The 20324-nt window shown below is 38.7% G+C and overlaps 3 protein-coding genes across 9 annotated transcripts in view; 1 reads left to right on the plus strand and 2 right to left on the minus strand.

Annotated features, from left to right (window-relative positions):
• SPIC (Spi-C transcription factor) overlaps window positions 1-5746 on the minus strand; it is a 52283-nt gene extending 46537 nt beyond the window's left edge. For 5 of the 6 annotated variants that reach the window (XM_033866203.2, XM_033866204.2, XM_073788300.1 and 2 more), the window contains exon 1: window positions 4118-4529. The gene's annotated coding sequence lies outside the window, so the exon portion shown is untranslated. Of the gene's footprint in view, window positions 1-4117; window positions 4530-5043 lie in introns of those variants that run through there. The other variant, XM_073788298.1, reaches the window with a different exon arrangement.
• On the plus strand, window positions 4734-16033 carry ARL1 (ARF like GTPase 1). 2 transcript variants are annotated; one of them, XM_004323324.4, is made up of 6 exons: window positions 4738-4901; window positions 6276-6413; window positions 8363-8444; window positions 9486-9597; window positions 12231-12409; window positions 13538-16033. In XM_004323324.4, exons 1-6 carry the CDS (start codon window positions 4898-4900, stop codon window positions 13566-13568), a joined length of 546 nt encoding a protein of 181 aa, XP_004323372.1. In that variant the 5' UTR covers window positions 4738-4897; the 3' UTR covers window positions 13569-16033. The 2 variants fall into 2 exon arrangements, with proteins under 2 accessions (XP_033722096.1, XP_004323372.1); XM_033866205.2 differs by lacking the exon at window positions 6276-6413 and having other exon boundaries at window positions 4734-4901.
• A 1626-nt stretch (window positions 16034-17659) lies between these two features.
• UTP20 (UTP20 small subunit processome component) overlaps window positions 17660-20324 on the minus strand; it is a 92280-nt gene continuing 89615 nt past the window's right edge. Inside the window, exons 59-62 of the mRNA XM_019952567.3 lie at window positions 20013-20276; window positions 19686-19812; window positions 18268-18413; window positions 17660-17988 (exon numbers count right to left, since the gene is read on the minus strand). Coding sequence (XP_019808126.2) covers window positions 17833-17988; window positions 18268-18413; window positions 19686-19812; window positions 20013-20276 — 693 coding nt within the window. The 3' untranslated portion in view covers window positions 17660-17832. The remainder of the gene's footprint in view (window positions 17989-18267; window positions 18414-19685; window positions 19813-20012; window positions 20277-20324) is intronic.

Here is a 20324-nt window from a genome sequence, read left to right on the forward strand (position 1 = left end):
TGTAGTTCTTTCATTTGCCTTGTTATATAGATGTCCATCATGTAAATACATTGCAATTTATGAATCCATTCTACTATGGACAGATATTTGGGTTGTTTACAGTTTTTTATTTTTATGAATAATGCTATGTAAATATTTTTATACATGTCTCTTGGTACACATGTGCATGCATGTCTGTTACGTCTATACCTAGGAGTATGGCACTGCCATAGCCATGTCAAGATCAGTCTAGCTTTTGTGAGGATGAAAGACCACATGGAGAGAGAGGCCAACCAAGTCAGCCAAAGTACCAGCTGAATATAGCTGTGTGAATCACCTCCAGCCAGATCAGAAGAACTGCCTGTCCAATCCATATGATTGTGATAAATATTACTGCTGGTTTAAGTCCCTACATTTTGAAGCAGTTTGTTACACGGCAATAAACAACTGACATATAGAAATTGGTACTAGAGATGGGGTACATAGAAATTTAAAATACATGGCATTGACTTTGGAACCATACTGTGGGTGGAGGCTGGGAAAATGAAGAGGCTGTTAGTGAGAGCTGAAGGACTGGCAAAAATCTTTTAGGGTAAACAGCTGTGCAACAGTGGATAAAAATGCTCCCTGTAGTGACTTGAAATATAGATAACACAGTGAATGAACTTGCCTAGCTGGCTAAGATATTTCCAGGCAGAATATTGAGCGTGTCATTTGGCTTCTTAGAGCTGAGTATAAGCAATGGGAAGAGAGAAAGACACTAGAGAACTGTTCAGTTTGTAAGAATAATTTGGAGGAGATACAGAGAGCCCAGGCTTCCTGGGTTAGAAAATAAAACGGTTCCTTATCCCAGGTTTCTCCAGCTGGCAAGAATTTCAAAATAAGAAATGCCCCCACCTTTCTATAATGAGATTTGAGAGGAAATAAAGCAATGAGAGAGAAACTCTCACTTCTGGTATAATAACTTCGATAGAGAGACAAGGCAGTCTTGCCCTCAGGAAAAAGAGGAAGGTGGGAGGAAGGGGCTGGGTTGGTCAAGAGGGTGGTTTATGAAAGATCTGAGACCACAGGCATTGGGCTACTGTGGCGTGTGTTATGTCCTCCCTAGTGAATGAGGTCCTGCTTCCTCAGCTCTCCAGGGCAGAATACAATCACAGCAAGACATAGTTTAGGAAGAGCCATTAATACTGTACTTAATGCCAGCCACATCCACTCCAAGGGGACAAATACTGGTATTAGAAAATAACTGTGAATACCTAGTGTGTCCAGCTACTATAACTTCCCCCTTCCTGCACCCTTATTCATGCATATGGTGCATATGAAAGCAAATATGATCCTCCAGTGGACACTGTTCCCCTAGCCACAGCTGACTGGTACAAGTGTGGACACCTGATTACAAAGAATTTAGTGAGTGGGTGCAAATGGTAGGGATGATTTTGGAACAAGAGTGGCTATGAAGTATGGCCATAAACTGATGATTATTACAGATGGGTGTTAGGTACATGGGTGCTCATTGTTAACTATTCTCTCAAAAGAATATTATGAAATTTTGAAATTGTACCTCAAATGAGAATACGATGGAAGTGCCGACTAAGGGTTAAGAACCCTTAGTCTCAAAAAACTCAAAATATTCAGGAATTAGTTTAACCAAAGGTACAAGACCTGTACACTGAAAACTATAAAATGTTGTTGAAAACAAGTAAAGATGACCGTAGTACATGGAAAAACATCCCACATTCATGAATGGGGAAGACTCACTATTACAATGGCAATACTCCTCAAATTAATCTATGAAGTCAGTACAATCCTTATCAAAATTCCAACTGCCTTTCTTTGCATAAACAAACAAGCTGATCCTAAAATTCAATATGGAAATGCAAGGGATCCAGGATAGCCAAGACAATTTTTTTTAAATAAATTTATTTATTTTAATTTTGGCTGCATTGAGTCTCCATTGCTGCATGCGGGCTTTCTCTAGTTGTGGAGATACCATCTGACCCAGCGATTCCACTCCTAGGCATATAACTAAGAGAACTGAAGACGTGTATTTCCACAAAAACATGTACACAAATGTTTGTAGCATCATTATTCAAAGAGCCAAAAAATGAGAACTCAAATATTCATCAACTGATGAATGGATAAACAAAACACGCTATACCCATACAACAGAATATTACTTAGCAGGAAAAAGGAATGAAGTATTTCATACATGCCACAACATGGATTAACCTTGAAAACATTATGGTAAGTGAAATAAGCCAGACGCAAAAGGACAAATAGTGTATGATTTCACTTATATGAAATATCTAAAATAGGCAAATTTGTAGCTACAGAAAGGTTATCAGCAGCTAGGAGGGGAGCAATAGGGAGTTATTGCTTAATGGGTATAGAGTTTCTGTTTGGGGTGATGAAAACATTCTGGAATTAGACAGTGGTGACTGTTGCAAACCTTGCGGATATACTAAAAACCACTGAATTGGACACTTAAAAATGATATTATTGTATGTGAATTATTTCTCAATTAAAAGAAGACCCCTTAGTCTAAAGAGAAATTCTTTGACAAAGTACATGTTATTGAAAGGAAACATTTGAAATACAATACATAATTTGTGAAAATCACACACCTCGTAGTGAGAGAGTAGCATTGACATATATACACTACCAAATGTAAAATAGATAGCTAGTGGGAAGCAGCCGCATAGCACATGGAGATGAGCTCTGTGCTCTGTGACCACCTGGAGGGGTGGGATAGGGAGGGTGGGAGGGACATACCAGAGGGAGGGGCTATGGGGATATATGTATGCATATGGCTAATTCACTTTGTTGTACAGCAGAAACTAAAACAACATTGTAAAGCAATTATACTCCAATAAAGATGTATAAAAAAAAAATCACACACCTAGTTATGATTTCAAAACATTCCTTAGTTTAAAAGACAATTATAAATACACAGCATTAAGTCCTTCTGAAGCTTATATTTATTATACTTATATATTTATACTTATTATATTTCATAGGTTTCTGCTTCATGGAATAAAATCTGAGCAAAAGAAAGTAACTTCCACTAGGTAATGTAACACACAGAAATGTTTAAGTTTCTAACTTAGAAAACTACAGTATGGTCATGTGTTTGCAAATCAATTTACCAAATGTATAGATCACGGCTCAGTTACAGAAGGCATCATAATGCAGTTACTTCAGGCCTGGAAGTCAAATGATCAGAGTTGCTGTCCTGGCTCTATCACTTAGCTTGTTTCTACTTCTTCATGTGCAATTGAGATGTTTGGAATTGAGGTTCCTTCCAGCTTTAAAATTTTAAACTTATTTGATCGTATTGTGGCTTTATAGTCAGAAGAATTTTGAAATTGTTTTACTTGCTTGGACTGCATTTAAACATTCACATTTTAAAATTTAATAAATTATTACTGGACCGTAAGATTTGAAAAGGATTGTCTACTCCACTTTTAATCAATTAGACCAACCGATCTCATTCTGCTGAGAATTAGCCTGAAGCAATACCACCATCTGGTGGTTCCTCTTCAAATATAACAACTTCCTTGAAGAAGAGAGCTTGGTCTCTCCTATCAAATAGGACAGGTGGTTCAGATATGCCTAGTTTAGTAAACAAGTTTAATAATATTGCATAATATATGTTTAAGTTAACTAATGTTTATGTTATTGGCCTTAAAAACGTATAATTCAGCACATTCTCTCAAATATTTGTTTAGTGCCCAAGTACAAGAACAAAACAGTGAACAAAATAAACAAAAATACTTGCATTCATAGATGTTACATTCTAGTGAGAGGCAGTAGACAATAAATAAGCATAATAAGTAAATTATGTTTAGTGGTACCTTCTACTAAAAAATCAGGATAAGGGGGAGGTAGAGTAGGTTGCAATTTTAAATATTAATAACATTTGAGCAAAGACTTTAAAGAGGTGAGGTCAATTCCAAATGTTTGTCTGAAGAATAAAATTCCACAGACTTATAAACTAAATGTTTACCTTTAATTCTAGCACGCTACTATCCTTGTTTCCTCAAACGTTTCTTTTTGGTAAGCAGGAACTGTAAAACCAGATCAATGGTAACAGGAATGACCGCATTTTGAAAAACGATGTTGCCTTCAAAATACATACCTTTTCTATAGAGTAATGACTGCCTTTAGCTAGCATCGGAGAAGGTACAGGTAGAAGAAAGGAGGGAGGGACGCTAACGCTGACCCTGCAGGCCACTGCGACGCCAAAAATCTCTCTGGCGGCCTCAGTTTAGGCGGCTCCGCATTGGTGGCGCGGGGCTCTTCCTCTTATTATAAGGTAGCCCTCTTTCCTAGTCGGAGGAAGGAGCCAGTGGAAAATCGGGTCAACGCCCGCAGGGCGCTTCAGGACAAGTCATTTCTGCGACGCCGCAAGCTGCGCCCGCTTCCAGTCAGGCTGCCGCATCGAGGCCCGACGCGCATTCCCGGTTGGCGGATTCACCACTTCTTGATGTCAGGATTTAAAATGAAAATTCGAACTTCCCTATTTCGGAAGCCTTTCCTGTCCAAGAAAACAGAAGCAGGGGAGACTTGGAGTCCTTGAATTTTTTTTTTTTTTTTCCTTGCGGCTTCCGCAGTATCTACACCCTGCGCGCCGGGGACTTGCGTCGAAAGTGACGGCGCGGACGCTCAGCCGCCGTTCCCGGCGCGCAGTCGCTGCGGCCTCGCTCCCGCCCCCGCCGGGAGGTCCGACGTGGAAGTTGCTGGCTGACCAGGCTTCCAAGGAAACCCACTGGGAACCAGAGCCCGAGGCCGAGCCGGAGCCGGAGCCGCAGCGCAGGCCCAGGCGAGGGGAGGTGGCGGCGCCGAGGCTCGATTAGGAGTCGCTGCCGAGGCCGGGCCCAGTCTCCGCCGGTCGACGAGGGAGGACAGGCAGTTCATCATGGGTGAGGGATCTGAGAAGGGAGCCTGGGCGCGCTGAGAGGCCGAGGCCGAGGGCTGGGGTCTGGAGGAGGAGGAGAGGGGCCGGCCTGGAAAGCCCAGAGTAGCCAGCGTCTTAGGGCGCTGACTGCTGAGGACGCAACTCACCTTAGATTTTCACCTGTGTGCGTGGACCCTGCCTCGAACCTTCGCCCCCGTCTTATCCCGTTCTCCTTTCTCCCGGCGGGGTCAGAGGTGAGGGCAGCGCGGGTCGGTGAACTTTTACGTCATCCCCTCGGACCCAGCGCCACTTGCTGGATGGAGCTGGTCTTGCGAAGCTTGGCAGCGTGTCAGTCGCAGGTTCGCTCAGGTTTCTTGGGTGAAGGATGAGCTTCTGGATTCTCTCTCCCTGGTCGCTGGGACTGCGTCAGTTTAAACCCCGAAAGAGGGTGGTGCTCGTAATGTTTTACGGCCGACTTGGCGTTTGTCTGCTTACCTGTATCTTTTCCTGTAGAGAAGGTGGAGAAGGAAATGGGCAGGGAGTGTATTACTAGTCAGCGATGACATTTTAATCTCAATTTTTGGAGTGCTGATTGAGGGAACTACATTGTCATCGCAAGCATCAGGTAGAGCTTCCCTCCCCGCTAGAGCCCAAATGAAGGTGCAGATTTCTTAACTTGTTTATAACCCTCCAAATGATGCAAATTCTTTGCCTTATTTAAATAGCTCAGCGATTTTCTGGGGAGTTTACTTCTTGGTCTGGAACGTCAGAAGCGCTTTCTTGTCTTTTTGCATAACCCCTTCAGTTTTATTCTTCTGCTTCTTTTTAACCTGTAAAAGGTAGAAAGGATTTTGTCACGTCACACCCCTTGTGTTACAGATGTTCAAGGTTCTCTAACCCATAGTGGATTCATTTTTCCAGACTTGCAGCTCTTAATTTTGCCATTTCTTGGTAAAATAACCAGGTATTGTGTGTGGCATCAGTGATTGAAGGTACTTACTGTACAACAGTAATTGCTTTTCATGTTCAAGGACCTCATTGTCCCACTGTCATTCTGGTTTGCCCTTTGGTTTCTGGGGGTAGTGAGGAGATCATGCTAAGATATCCATATTCTCTCGATTAGAAAGTGAGCTCCATGAGGGCAGTGGTCCTGTTTCTCTTATTTTTGAGTGTATCTTCTGTGCCTGCCTGACACAGTATCCAGGACATGGTAACAATCAGTAATTACTAGTTTGATGTTGAATAATGTATTTCATTGGAAGCAAAAATAGGCACCTATGAATCGAGGAAAAGATTACAGTATTATTTAATTTGCTGTAGCTTTCAAAGGGTAAGATTAAATGTTTTGTGGGCCTAGTTCATGAAATGATTTTGAAATACATCTTTGTTATTTTTTAAGGTGGCTTTTTCTCAAGCATTTTTTCCAGTCTGTTTGGAACCCGGGAAATGAGGATTTTAATTTTGGGATTAGATGGAGCAGGAAAAACTACAATTTTGTACAGATTACAGGTTGGAGAAGTCGTTACTACTATTCCTAGTAAGTGTTGGTATGATAAACTAATTATAGGGGCTTTCTCTTTCCATCAAACATAACTTTATTTCTGAATAAATATATAATGTAATTGATAAGGTTCGTAAACTTCTACTATGAGCATAATATTTATAACACTTTTTTTCATAAATTTACAGACAGTTTGGTGTAATTTATGAACCCCTGTGCATGGCTGGGTTCTGCTGTTTAGGGCTGTTTTAAAAGTTGGGTAGGGTTAAGCCACCTAATCTCATTGAGAGCCAGTATCTTTTTTGATAAAATGAAGATAATAAATATACATTGGCTTTGAGGGGAAAATAAATCTAGTATATAAAATACTTTGTTAGCCTGTGTAAAGAATTATATAGATATGAAGTGATATTATTACATGTGAAGTGGTTTTTTTTCTGTATTTGTTACTATTTGATTAAGATTAGTTTCTCTTTAGTAATTCTATTGATTATTTTTAAAGATCTGAGTTGAAGAGACTGAGTGTTGAATCTGGTACTTAAAAATATCAAGAAAAGAAACACCTTGACTTTAAATCAATTGATATCTTAGAAGAATATTCTCCAACAGTCTTAATTTACTACATAAGAAGACTGTTCTTTTACTTATCCTATTTTCATTTGATGCCCTGAATTTACTTAGATTAGTAAGATTAGTACATTTAAACTAATAATTTGTAGAGTTTGCTCAAGAATATTTAAATTATGCCTTTAAAGTTACTCTGTCACTCAAGGTATTTCTATATTTAGTACTATTTAAATTTCCAGATTAAAAAGACAGTGTAGCTTTTATGAAAGAAGAACTTTTCAAACCCTGTGTCATCTGTTACTTCTTTATGCCACCTTCAGTAAATTTCAGTTTCCTTGGTTTTTCCTTCTCAAAATCACCCAACTCACTCTGCTACAGTTGAGTCACCGTGGCCCCTGCAATACACATAGCCCAGTGGATTGCATTTCAGCAAATGTGGTTCATACCACGCCCTTGTCCTTTGCAAATAAACAACATTCCTAACTGAGGCTGGAGACAGTGATTACCCTGCTGCTTAATTCTAAGGGAGACATCATGAACTTGCTTTTTAGTTTTTCACTCAGGTTTGCTATAGTAATTTTTTTATACTTGCCATATACTCATAATCGTCATTTGCCAGTATAAACTTAAATCTAAAAAATTGTCCAGTTATAGCTGTTAAGTCATTTTTTACTTTGATTTTTTTTTAAGTTTGTGAAATCTTAGTAATATTTGTATATGTAGCTCCTAAGTTTTTTTCAGTAACCTCTCCACCTCCTTCAGATTCCTTTCAATGGAAGATAGTAATATCTTGCCTTAGGCATGTGATGCGAGAGCTCCAGCTAAGAAGGATGGCTGGGAAAAGGGATGGGACTCCTCCCCTTTGACCATCTCGCTATGACCTTATTACAAATGAGCTCTTGAGGAAGTCTTCAGAGGGTCTGTGAGATTGCCAGCCTTAGAGAACTCAGCTTCCATAAAGAGGTATACAGCCATTGCTGTGCCCTTACCTACTGAAGTTTAGAGTCTATCTAGGCTTTCTTGGTTTTGTTCCCTGTTTATTTGCAACCTACCAAAATTCCGTTTTTTGTAATACATCTGCAACTGTCCTTTCTAAATATAACTTTCTGAACACTTTTGTATGCCAGTACTGTATTTTGAAGGGAGTTTAACATAATAGGGTTTCCATTGAGCTAAGAATTATATAATTGCAGAGGTAGCTGGGGGTTCTTATATACCCTGAAAGTGGTGTTGATCTTGCTGATTGGTGTGCATATGTGTGCATGTGTAGCACAGCATACTGTCTTATCTTAAGTGGGATGATATTTGAACTAACAGTGTGATTCAGCAGTTACCATTAATTGCTGAAAGTCAGATTGGATACTTTGAAGACGGAATGTATTAGTCTACATATACTGCTAATTTGATTTCTTTTCCAGCCATTGGATTTAATGTTGAGACGGTAACATACAAGAACCTAAAATTCCAAGTCTGGGATTTAGGAGGACAGACAAGTATCAGGTATGGTGCAAAGGGCAGATCATTTTGTAGTATTGAATCTTTCTTTATTGGCTCCTTTAGGGTTAATAGGAGTAAACCAAAATATGTCTTCTTTTGTAATTTAATGGGAGACACCTAGTTTAAAATGAGGTAAAACGGCCTTATTCTCTCAATTAAAATCTGAGAATTAAAAATTTTAACTAAAGAATTAAAATCTAAGGAAGCCAGTTTTTCAGATATCACTTCAATGAAAAATCTTTTCATGAAAATCTCAAGACCTAATTACTTCAGTAGTTTTTAAATAAAAAGGGTCCTCTAGTTAGTTCTTGTCAGTCCCTTCCTCTGTGAGACAGACTGTTTTGGATTTCATAAAAATACCTTTTGGGCCCACCATTTAGGACTAATGTGAACATAAATGCCCTCTGGAATTCAAGTCTCCTGCCCAGCATCCTGTGCTTGACATGGCAACTGCGAATGTTTAGTGACTGTCACTGCTCACTCACTAGGGTACTTACCATCTTAAAAGATCAGTAGTGCATTCCCCAGACATCCTCCTGCCCGGTAACTCATTTTATTTCTTGAACTACTTTTGAGTCAGTTTCTTATTTTAGCCATTTCTACTTCGTGTCTTCAGTGATCAGTTTAATATCTGTTACATAAAATCATATTAAAAATTTTTTTTAAAGAACTCATTCCTCTTAAGGAGTTTCTAGTTAAGATGTAACAATCAGGTCTGTGTGGAACTTTTTTTATCGGTACATTTAGTGATTTTATAGATTATAAATATATTCTCTCAGCCTAAAGTCTGAACTCATTCTGAAGCTCCTTGGTCCTGTGATTTATGTTTATCAATATTCTTTCCACCCCATCCCATCTGAGGGATATGATATATGTCCATCAGAAACAATGAATCATTATGGCATTGATTCTGGCATGGATGGGGAAGGATTGGCAAGTAATACCCCCCACCCCATCACTGCCAAGTCCTAGCATATGAATTAACATACCAGTTTCTTCTTCTTTCAAATAATAATGTATTCTCCCTTTCTGAATTTTCTTCAGGCCATACTGGAGATGTTATTATTCAAACACAGATGCAGTCATTTATGTAGTAGACAGTTGTGACCGAGACCGAATTGGCATTTCCAAATCAGAGTTAGTTGCCATGTTGGAGGTAAGAAAACTTTATTAAAATGTGGGTAAATCATTTGTATTTGCTTGCTGTTTGTTTGTTTTTGTTTTTTTTTTTTTTTGCAGTACGCAGGCCTTTCACTGGTGTGGCCTCTCCCGTTGCGGAGCACAGGCTCCGGACGCGCAGGCCCAGCCGCCGTGGCTCACGGGCCCAGCCGCTCCGCGGCATGTGGGATCCTCCCGGACCGGGGCACGAACCCGCGTCCCCTGCATCGGCAGGCGGACTTCCAACCACTGCGCCACCAGGGAAGCCCCAGAAGTAACTTTTAATTGATGCAATCAATTAATATTTATGTATTAGTGATATAAAGTACATGTGGAATATGAGTCAGAACTATTATATTAAAACTTACAGACACAAAATCAATTTGTTTTACTTTTGTACACAAAAATTCTAAATGGAGTAAAGAATTATGTAAAATGGAAGTCATTATAAGGGAATATGTTTAAAATTTCTGGATTAAGAAGGTCCTTCTAAATCCAAGAATTGGAAGGAATTACAAAAGAAAAGATAGATTTAATTATATTGATATTATACAAACAAACAAAAAAATCCACAAAGCTCAGATGCCAAACAATACAAGCTAGGGTAAAATGGGGAACCAAGACACAGTTTTACAGCCAGTGACTAAGGATTAGTGATCTTAATCGTATCAATACCTTTTGCAAATCAATAGAAAAGGGAGCAAAAGGCATGAACCTACAATTTATAGGAGAAGAATTTATTGCTAATAACATTTGTATTTTTAATACCCTAATAATAAATAAGCATATAATGAAATGCTATGTTTGGAAAAATATATAGTTTCAGTTCTACCAAAGCTGCATTGGAGATGGGCACTGTCATACACTGTTCGTGGAGTTGAAATTGTTACAGGCTCTCTGGACAGCAGTTTATTAATACATGTAACAAGAACCTGAAAAAAATTTCATACTTTGATTCCATTTTTAGAGAATTGTGTTAAAGAAATAGAGATTCACACAAAGATTTCTGTATTATGATTCTGTCACTTTGGTTTCTCTAATAGTCGAGTGAAAAGAATCTAGGAAGAATCTAATACTGGAAAACAGTTATATAGTTTATGGTGCATGAATTCTTAGTGTAGAGTATAACCATTAAATTTTTTTTTTTACATCTTTATTGGTGTATAATTGCTTTACAATGGTGTGTTAGTTTCTGCTTTATAACAAAGTGAATCAGCTATACATATACATATGTTCCCATATCTCTTCCCTCTTGCGTCTCCCTCCCTCCCACCCTCCCTATCCCACCCCTCCAGGCGGTCACAAAGCACTGAGCTGATCTCCCTGTGTTATGCGGCTGCTTCCCACTAGCTATCTACCTTACGTTTGGTAGTGTATATATGTCCATGCCTCTCTCCCGCTTTGTCACAGCTTACCCTTCCCCCTCCCCATATCCTCAAGTCCATTCTCTAGTAGGTCTGTGGCTTTATTCCTGTCTTACCCCTAGGTTCTTCATGACATTTTTTTTTTCTTAAATTCCATATATATGTGTTAGCATATGGTATTTGTCTTTCTCTTTCTGACTGACTTCACTCTGTATAACAGACTCTAGGCCTATCCACCTCATTACAAATAGCTCAATTTCGTTTCTTTTTATGGCTAATATTCCATTGTATATATATGCCACATCTTCTTTATCCATTCATCCAATGATGGACACTTAGGTTGTTTCCATCTCCGGGCTATTGTAAATAGAGCTGCAATGAACATTTTGGTACATGACTCTTTTTGAATTATGGTTTTCTCAGGGTATATGCCCAGTAGTGGGATTGCTGGGTCATATGGTAGCTCTATTTGTAGTTTTTTAAGGACCCTCCATACTGTTCGCCATAGTGGCTGTACCATTAATGTTTTAAAATTTTTTTTGAGGGACTTCCGTGGTGGCGCAGTGGTTAAGAATCTGCCTGCTAATGTAGGGGACATGGGTTCAAGCCCTGGTCCAGGTAGATCCCACATGCCGCAGAGCAACTAAGCCCGTGCACCACAAATACCGAGCCTGTGCTCTACAGCCTGTGAGCCACAACTGCTGAGCCCGTGTGCCACAACTACTGAAGCCTGTGTGCCTAGGGCCCATGCTCCACAACAAGAGAAGCCACTGCATTGAGAAGCCCGGGCACCACAATGAAGAGTAGCCCCTGCTCGCTACAACTAGAGAAAGGCCGCGCACAGCAATGAAGCCACAATGCAGCCAAAAATAAATAAATAAAATAAATTAATTAAAAAAATTTTTTTTTGATAGTTTGGAAAAACATCCACAATTTAATGTTTAGTTTATTTTTTAAAGCAGGGTATGGAACTGTATTTAAATGTGATCTTAAATGTATATATATACTAAATAAACTATAAGTATCTGAATTACAAAGCAGTAGAAAATACCCAAAATGTTAAACAGTGATCATGTTTAGGAGATAGGATTATGGGTGAAGTTTCTTTTCTTCATACTTCTCTATAATTTCAAATAATTTATAATGAACATTGTATATTAATAATTAGGAAATACGCTTTTAAAATAATGGATTTTTTTTGGCATTTCTTCCCAAACTCAAGGGAGCAAATTGATTAGAAGAAATCAAACTTTTCTATATTATTTAGGAAGAAGAGCTGAGGAAAGCCATTTTAGTGGTGTTTGCAAATAAGCAGGACATGGAACAGGCCATGACTCCCTCGGAGATGGCAAATTCACTTGGGTTACCTGCCTTGAAGGACCGAAAATGGCAAATATTCAAAACTTCAGCAACCAAAGGCACTGGCCTTGATGAGGCAATGGAATGGTAAGTATGTTTCCAGAAGCCATCTGTGTGTACATGCACTGTGTACATACATGTGTCATTTCCCTTTGGTCTTAAGGATGAAATTCAGATTATTTATCAGTTTTCCATATTGTTCCTCCACCCTTTTCTTCCACTGGTCTTCATGTACATCTGCTTTTATTTCAACCACACCTAATTATAGTTAGATAAGCCACCAGCTCTCTGCTGTATTTCTAGCTTTTTCCCCTACCTCACCGCACCCTCCAGTTCCTTATCCTTCAGGACTTAGGTTAAGGCTCTGTGTTTCTCAAGAGCCTTCCCTGACATAACTTCATGCCCACTGCCTTACCACACACATAGAGGTCCTTGTCACAGGTCAGTGATATAGTAGTACTTGTTACACTGTCTTGTAGTTGGTTTGTGCATCTGCTCATTAAATTGTCATCTCCTTGAAGACTGAGACTAGTTTTCATCTCTGAATTATCCACATCTGGCCTGGCTGTAGTAGTAGCAGCCTGGAAAGTGGATATCTGGTGTTTTTTGCTTATTTGTTTATTTATTATTTTAAAAAATATTTATTTATTTATTTTTGGCTGCATTGTATCTTCGTTGCTGCATGCGGGCTTTCTCTAGTTGTGGTGAGCGGGGGCTACTGTTTGTTGTAGTGCATGGGCTTCTCATTTGCAGTGGCTTCCCGTGGAGCACAGGCTCTAGGCGCATGGGCTTCAGTAGTTGCAGCATGCAGGCTCAGTAGTTGCGGTGCATGGGTTCAGTCGTTGCGGCGCGTGGGCTCTAGAGCACAGGCTCAGTAGTTGTGGCTCACGGGCTTAGTTGCTCTGTGGCATGTGGGATCTTCCTGGACCAGGGATTGAACCTGTGTCCCCTGCACTGACAGGCACATTCTTAACCACTGCCCCACCAGGGAAATCCCTGGTCTTTTTTGATTATTCATTCAAAGCAGAGAAAGTGAAAGCTAAAAGACCCTCATGGCAATTGAGTCCATAACCTCATTCTTTTAATATAACTGTCTTAGCCTTCATCATTTAAAGTGCTTTGGAATCCACCTCCAGTATAAAATTTATATAATAAATGATCTGTACCTGAAAGTTTGAAGTTAATCTTATGAAACTGTTCATTTTCTCTTCACAGGTTAGTTGAAACACTGAAGAGCAGACAGTAATTCAGTCACTTCTGCTCCTCTGAAACGAAGACCACATCACGTATCCCTTTGGAAATAGTTAAAGTGTGCTTCACACTACTAAATGTTAAAACTGTATGATTGCCAGCATATACCAAACTGACTGCAACATTTGTAATAAGTATTAAAAATAAGTATTTGGTTGGAAGGGTAACTCATTGTGATTGAATCAACTGAATGTGTGTTCTGTATAATGTAAAATATTCCTTCCTTGTTATCTTGTGTTAAGGTATATATTCTATTTGTATGGAATTCTTATTCAGATACAGTCCTATTAAAGAATGTACTCTTATTGAGGAAAAAGCCCTCCAATTTTAAATTAGTGGTTGCAGCTTGTTTGTATTAACACTAAAAAATATCTTAACTCAGATTTTTTTCCCCCTAAAATGAATTAAGTTTTTCCAAAGATTAGGCTCAGTAGAGTAGGCTAGGAACCTAGCGTGGGTTAATTATAGTCTTCATTTGCTTAATGACCACTTTAAGCTGTTTCATTTAAAAGCTTTTGGTTATAGGTGTGAAGTTGAAGTAATTATTTTGGTGGCTATCTTCACTGACTTATCTGTAATTATCATTTTATAGTATTTATGGTTGTTGGGAAATTTTTACAGATTTGGGCCCTCCTAGTTAGTTTGTACAGGAACCCTGTGAGGTAGCTAGGACATCATTTTTACATCTTCATTTTTATGGACATGGACCCAAAATTCTGATAGACTGGCTTGACCAGTGTCACCTGCTAGGGAGGTGGGAAGAGGGCTTAAAGTGAGACTTCACAGGGTCAGAAGCTTGTCCCATAAACTATACCATAAATTCCTGAAAATGCCAACATTGACAACACAGCTTAACTCCTTATATAAAATTAAGCTAATTGAAGTAGACACATTACAATCAAAATAATGTCTATAAATTTATTTGTCCTTACTAGTAGAGGTAGTAAAAACAATCCCAAATGGTTATATTTGTTGGAGTTCACAACACATTAAATTTCACATGAAAGGAAATTTTTTAAAAAGATCTATTTTAAGAAGCATTGTAAAAGATGTTTTTGCTGCCTTTGATTCCTTTTATCTACCTGTAATTGAACATGTAAATTTGATTGGTGAAAAGTCAAAATCTTATTGATTCTACAGGGAGAATTAAGTATTCGTTTAAAAATTAGGCTTACAGCTGCTAGGCTGTCAAAAACAATTATATTCTAAGGGACTTCTTAAAGGAACTTTTCAAACAACCCAGTCTACAGTATGACAGAAGTAAATAAGAGTCCTTAGTAGTTACTAAAATTGGGAGCAATTTTTTCATTTTTTTAGTTGGACAAGACAGCATTTAAAAAATTAGATGCCAGTAAAGAGAACTTAATACCATTGTGCCCCTCAGGTCTCAGGAAAGCTAGTGGTCATTCAGCTCACATGAATCTGACTTTCTTTTCTAATCTGTGGGACTTTTCTTGTTCTCTAGCACCCATTCCTAATTTGATTTCTTGGAAAGCTTTTGGAGACCTTCTTCCCAGGACAGGTGTTCCCAGTGCACCTAATATTACTAACTGAGCATATAACTAACATTGTTTCATAGTTTCCGAGGCACTCCTGATGGGCAGACTGTCTTTTTCATGTCTGTATCCCTAGCATCCAGTATGGTGCTTGGCACATTATGGCACCTCAGAATATGTTCATGGTTCAAATAGTAATGCTTTTATATTTGTCAGCTGGGAAATAGTACATCTGCAGTTCATACTTGGGTCTGGTCAGTGGCACATATCCACTGCTGGGCTTGTACCCAAGTGGCTAAATACTCCCCAGTGGTTCAGGAACACTGTGAAAGTAGAAGTCAGTGGAGGGGCGGCCCTGGCAGGCGAGTGCTGCCTGACGTGTAGTCCTGGTAGCCAAGGCCAGCACTTGGATGATCCTGAGCCCTCTGGTTTGTCACAAAGAATAGGATGGGGTAAATAGAGCATACACTTATTTTAATATGGTATGAATTAAAAGGTCCTTATCTAGCAGGAAACAACTGTACAGGTATGTTACAGGAGTTTGAAAGTTCTCATTTATAAGAATCTACTGAGTATTGTTTTGTGAGAAGCCTGAAAATGAAAAAAACACCAAACTTGAAATCAGAACACATGAGTTCTAGGCACAAAGGGCCACACTCCATCAGTTTTTGTTTGTTTGGTTTTTCTTTTTGAACAAATAACGTCAAAGTTTTCTTTTAGCTCTAACGTTCTATTTTATAATTCTGGTTGGTAGTTGTGCTGTGTCATGTGATTAAATTTTCAAAAATGAGAAATTGAGGTGGAATTCTATTACCAGAATACCTGAGATGCACTTTAAATTGTGGAAATGTAAGCTCCTTGAGGGCAGGGACCATACATCATCTACTGTTAGAATCCCTTGCATCTAGTATGGTGCACTTGGCGCATACTAGGCACTCAATAAATATTTACTGATTAAAACAAAGCTGTGCTCAATATACTTGAGATACTTATTCTTCCTGATTTTTGCTTTAGTATTTTGTTTTCTGATTTAAAAATTTTTATAAAAGCAGTACATGCACTTTAAATCACTTAGAATTGAGTCTGCCTTCCGAGATGCCCTATGTTTATCCTTTTGGCGCATTACAAACACCTTAGAAGTGTGAGAACTCGTTTGATATATAAACTACATCAAAACACAAATTCTGAAGTTCATGAATGTTTGAACATTTGATTCCTATGCCTTATGCTATAATATTTCTAATCCCATAATTACAAATTACAAAGCGCATGGGCTTTCAATCCTGGGTTTGAATCTTAACTCTTGCCACCTACAACCTGTGTCACCCTTAGGTAGATTATTTAATCCGAGATGAGATTCCTCATCTGTAAAATAATGAGTTTTAGGAAGCTCTCAGGAAGACTATGAGAATTAAATAAAATGTAAAGCGTAGGATAGATTCTTTCTCCCCCCTCCCTTCCAAATATATTGGGCAGTAAAGAACATTGCTTCTACATCAAGTGTATAGAGAGGCAAAAGATATGGTTGAACAAGATAATGCCAAATCATTTTCCAAAGTGGTTTATAAGAGTGCCCTTTCCTCCACCATGCTTGCCAACATTTGGTATTGTCAGCTTTATAAATCTGAAGGGTTCAAAATGGAATTTCATTCTGATGTTAATCTGCATTTTCCTAATTATTAATGAGGCTAAATACAGGAGGAGTGACTCAAAAAAATATTTAACAACTAGACATAGCTGATGCAGGAGGACCCCTACTAGTCCAGGTATTAGTCCTTTAATTTCTGGTATGGGGAGACATGGAGTCTAGGGACTCATATAGCCAGGGTGGCACTTGGGGTCTCAAGATAGTGACTACTTACTAACCAGTACATAAGTACTTTAATATTGGTATAGCCATATTTGTTAAATGTTGAGGTTTAAGGGCCATTTATATTTCCTCTGCAATGCCTATTTCTCTCTTTTGCCACTTTTCCTACTGTATTATCTTTGTTGATTCATAGGTATTCATCATATAGCCTGGGTGCTACTAATCCTTTATCAGTATATGGTACATACTATGTCCCAGTTGTATCTTTTTGTAAGTAGACGGTCTTAATTTTAATGAAGTAGAATTTATCACATCGTCCCTCCACAGACAGCACTTTTGATCTTATTTTTCATATCTGAGAGGGCAGGCCCCTCACCCTACTCTCCTTTTTTAAAAGCATCATGGCTATTCTTGATTTACTATCTTCCATATAAATTTTAGAATCAGCTTGTTGGGATAATATGAAGAACTCCTTTGGGATTTTGCTCAGTTACGCATTTACCCAGTGGGATCCAACTGGGGATGAACTAGCAACTTATGATACTGAATCTTCCTACTCATGAACATGGTTATACTTCTCCGTTTGTGCAGATCTTTCTTAATGCCTTTTGATGAAGTTTTATAATTTCCTCCATACAGGTATTGCAAATCATTTGTTTGATTTATTCCTAACTTCTACATGTTGTCTTGCTATTTTAATGTGTATTTTTAAAAAGAAAAATACATTTTAAGCTCTTTATCACTAGTGTCAAATGTTTTTAGACAGTGAAGATACAGTAGTGGTATGAAATATTTTAATTAAAAATAAGCATGAATTATATTAAACTGTATAATATACAACCTGTGCCAAAGTTTAAATTAAATAATAAAACCTATGATTTTGGACCAGCAGATACACTAGAAAGTTCATGTTTCGGGGTAAGTTGGGACACTGTATTAACACAGGGAGCACTTTACTCCACCATTGCTAAATCTTTCAGGCTGTGGCTCTTTTGTCTCTTGGCCTTATAGCCGGGACGCAGGAACTCGATCTTTCTCTTCTTTGCTTCCTTTTTATTTTTGTGTTTCTTCAGCTTTTTCTTGGCAGCGATATCAGGATTAGTTACAAACTTGAAAAAAGAATAGAAATGTTACACTACTTTTAAAGTGACTGTTAAACCAATAAAAATCAAATGCAGAAATGGACCATTTTGTTCACCTCAAACATCACAAATGCAATACATGCCCATTGAAGAAAATCTGGAGCCCCAGTTATAAAGTCCCACTTCTCAAATACATCCAACTCCTCTTTCCTCCCTGGGTAAGTCTGACACACATGCATGCACACACCCCTGGTTAAAAATAGTTAAGCCTAATGAACATGCCATTTCTTCAAAGAGCAGGCCTACCTCCAAAGCCTTCCTCTTTTTCCGGAGTGCCCTTTTCTCAGTAGCCTGTTTCTGTACAGAGGCAAACACTAAGGAGAAGCTCTCGAGCCCAACCAGCTTTTTCAGTAATTCTATGATTTCCTGGGATAGATTCTTCAGCGAAGGATCTAATCACGCACACAATAATAATCAGAAACACGTAGGGAAGGACACATTTGAATATGTAGAAAATTAACAACACACAAAATTTAAACTCCTGAGGCTTTATCACTTTTATCATTTCAACATTAAACACTGATCTGAAACTAGCCTCTTTGTTGCTGAGATGGGAGAACAAGCAGAAGTGCTGGACACAGCACTCTGAGCCACACCTCATCCAGGATGCAGCAAGAGATCAGAGACCATGAAGCAACTTCCCAAGGGAATCTGGGCTCAGAAGACATCAAAGTAATTTGAGAACTTGACAAATGTTTTGGGTTACCTTTATTAACCTGCTCAGCTCTCTGCAGATAGGGGCAAAGAAAGGTAATTGTGTTTCTCTAATTCCCGGGTCATAGAGGCTTGGCGCTGGCTGTAACCTCTTTTTGGATCAAAGACTCCTTTGAGAAGCTGACAAAAAGCCATATTCTCCCACCCTTCCCTGCCTCCTCTCCCCCAAATGCAAAGAGTCGAGGATTTCTGCATTCAATTTCAGGAAAGCTCATGACACCTACTGTAGATTGCAAGTTTCTTGAAGATGAGGATTGGGCCTTTTCCACCGCTGAACCCTTATTTAGATGCTCAATAAATGTTGGCTGGGAACCACAGTCAACCTGACCTCTAAGAAGGAAACTCTCTCTCCAGGCTGTAGGACTAAAACAGCTTCTATTTTGACATTCACTTCATTTTTGTTTTTAAAATTCTTAACATCCACTTTCTTTCCAACCCCTAATTCCCACTTTTCCAACCCCTCTCTTTCCAACCCCTAATTCCCACTTTTCCTAATATCATGTACCAAAGGTACCAAATGTACCAAATGTACCAGGCAAGAAAAAAAAATTGGAAAATTTAAAATATTTGAACTAAAAACTATTTCATATTTTTGCCTTGTAATTTTTGAGAATATAATAACATTTGTTCATTATTTTTCACAGCACTATGAGGTTTAGAACCACCCCAAGTTATTTTTCTTTGAATATTTAATCTATGCTTAGGAGTAAAACATCATCTTTTAGGAGAGAAACGTTCACTCTTAGACACAAGAAAGCATATAGGAGAGAAGACAGTTAAAAATAACACAAATATGCCTTATTTGCTTGCTGTTAATTGTCTTGATACCTAGCAAGTTTTCTTTCTTAAACTCTGGCAGAGAGGGAGGACAGAAAGGAAGAAGGAAGCATTCAGGAGAGAAGACAGGAATCCTAACATGCAAGTATTCAGAAGAGAGGCCGCAGAATTACCCTGGTCCGAATAGGTGCTGTTCAGTTCTCGGAACAAAGGAGCTATGATCACTGGGAGGTACGGCTTCACCTTGTCTACTCCAAGATCCATTGCTACAGCTCCGAGAAACTTAAAGATGCATGTTCTCTGAAAGTACAGATCATTTTTCTTTTATACTTGCAGCTACACAGAGTTAATTTAGAAAACAAGGTCTATTTCAGGGCAGATGTTATTGCTGCAGTTCTGGGTTCAAAAGTTCCTAGGGACTTAGGAGGATAACTAAAACCATTAAAATACTTAAAAAAAAAAAAAAGACTACTTTCAGTCATTTTGCACATGCATCGCACCTTTAACGGGTTTCTAGGTGAATAAGCAGCTTCCAGTTTTGCGATCCGGGACAACTTCCGTATCAACCACAGCAGCGTGGCTGGCTCGCTCCGCTCTTCATTCTTGTCTGCACACACCTTGTGTTCTTCCACATCCTCTCTGGCCAGGCCATCACCTAAAACTTCCTGTTCTTCCATGTCTTCTTTTATGTTACCTTGCTTATCCCCAGAATCAGGTTCCAGTAAATATAAGACTTTGGCTACGAACAACAAATTCTTAACAACCTTAAAAAAAGGGGCAGAGGGGAAGGGTAAGAATTGGATTCTGATTGT

This window comes from Tursiops truncatus, chromosome 11 (assembly GCF_011762595.2).
Source record: "Tursiops truncatus isolate mTurTru1 chromosome 11, mTurTru1.mat.Y, whole genome shotgun sequence".
NCBI lineage: Eukaryota > Metazoa > Chordata > Mammalia > Artiodactyla > Delphinidae > Tursiops > Tursiops truncatus.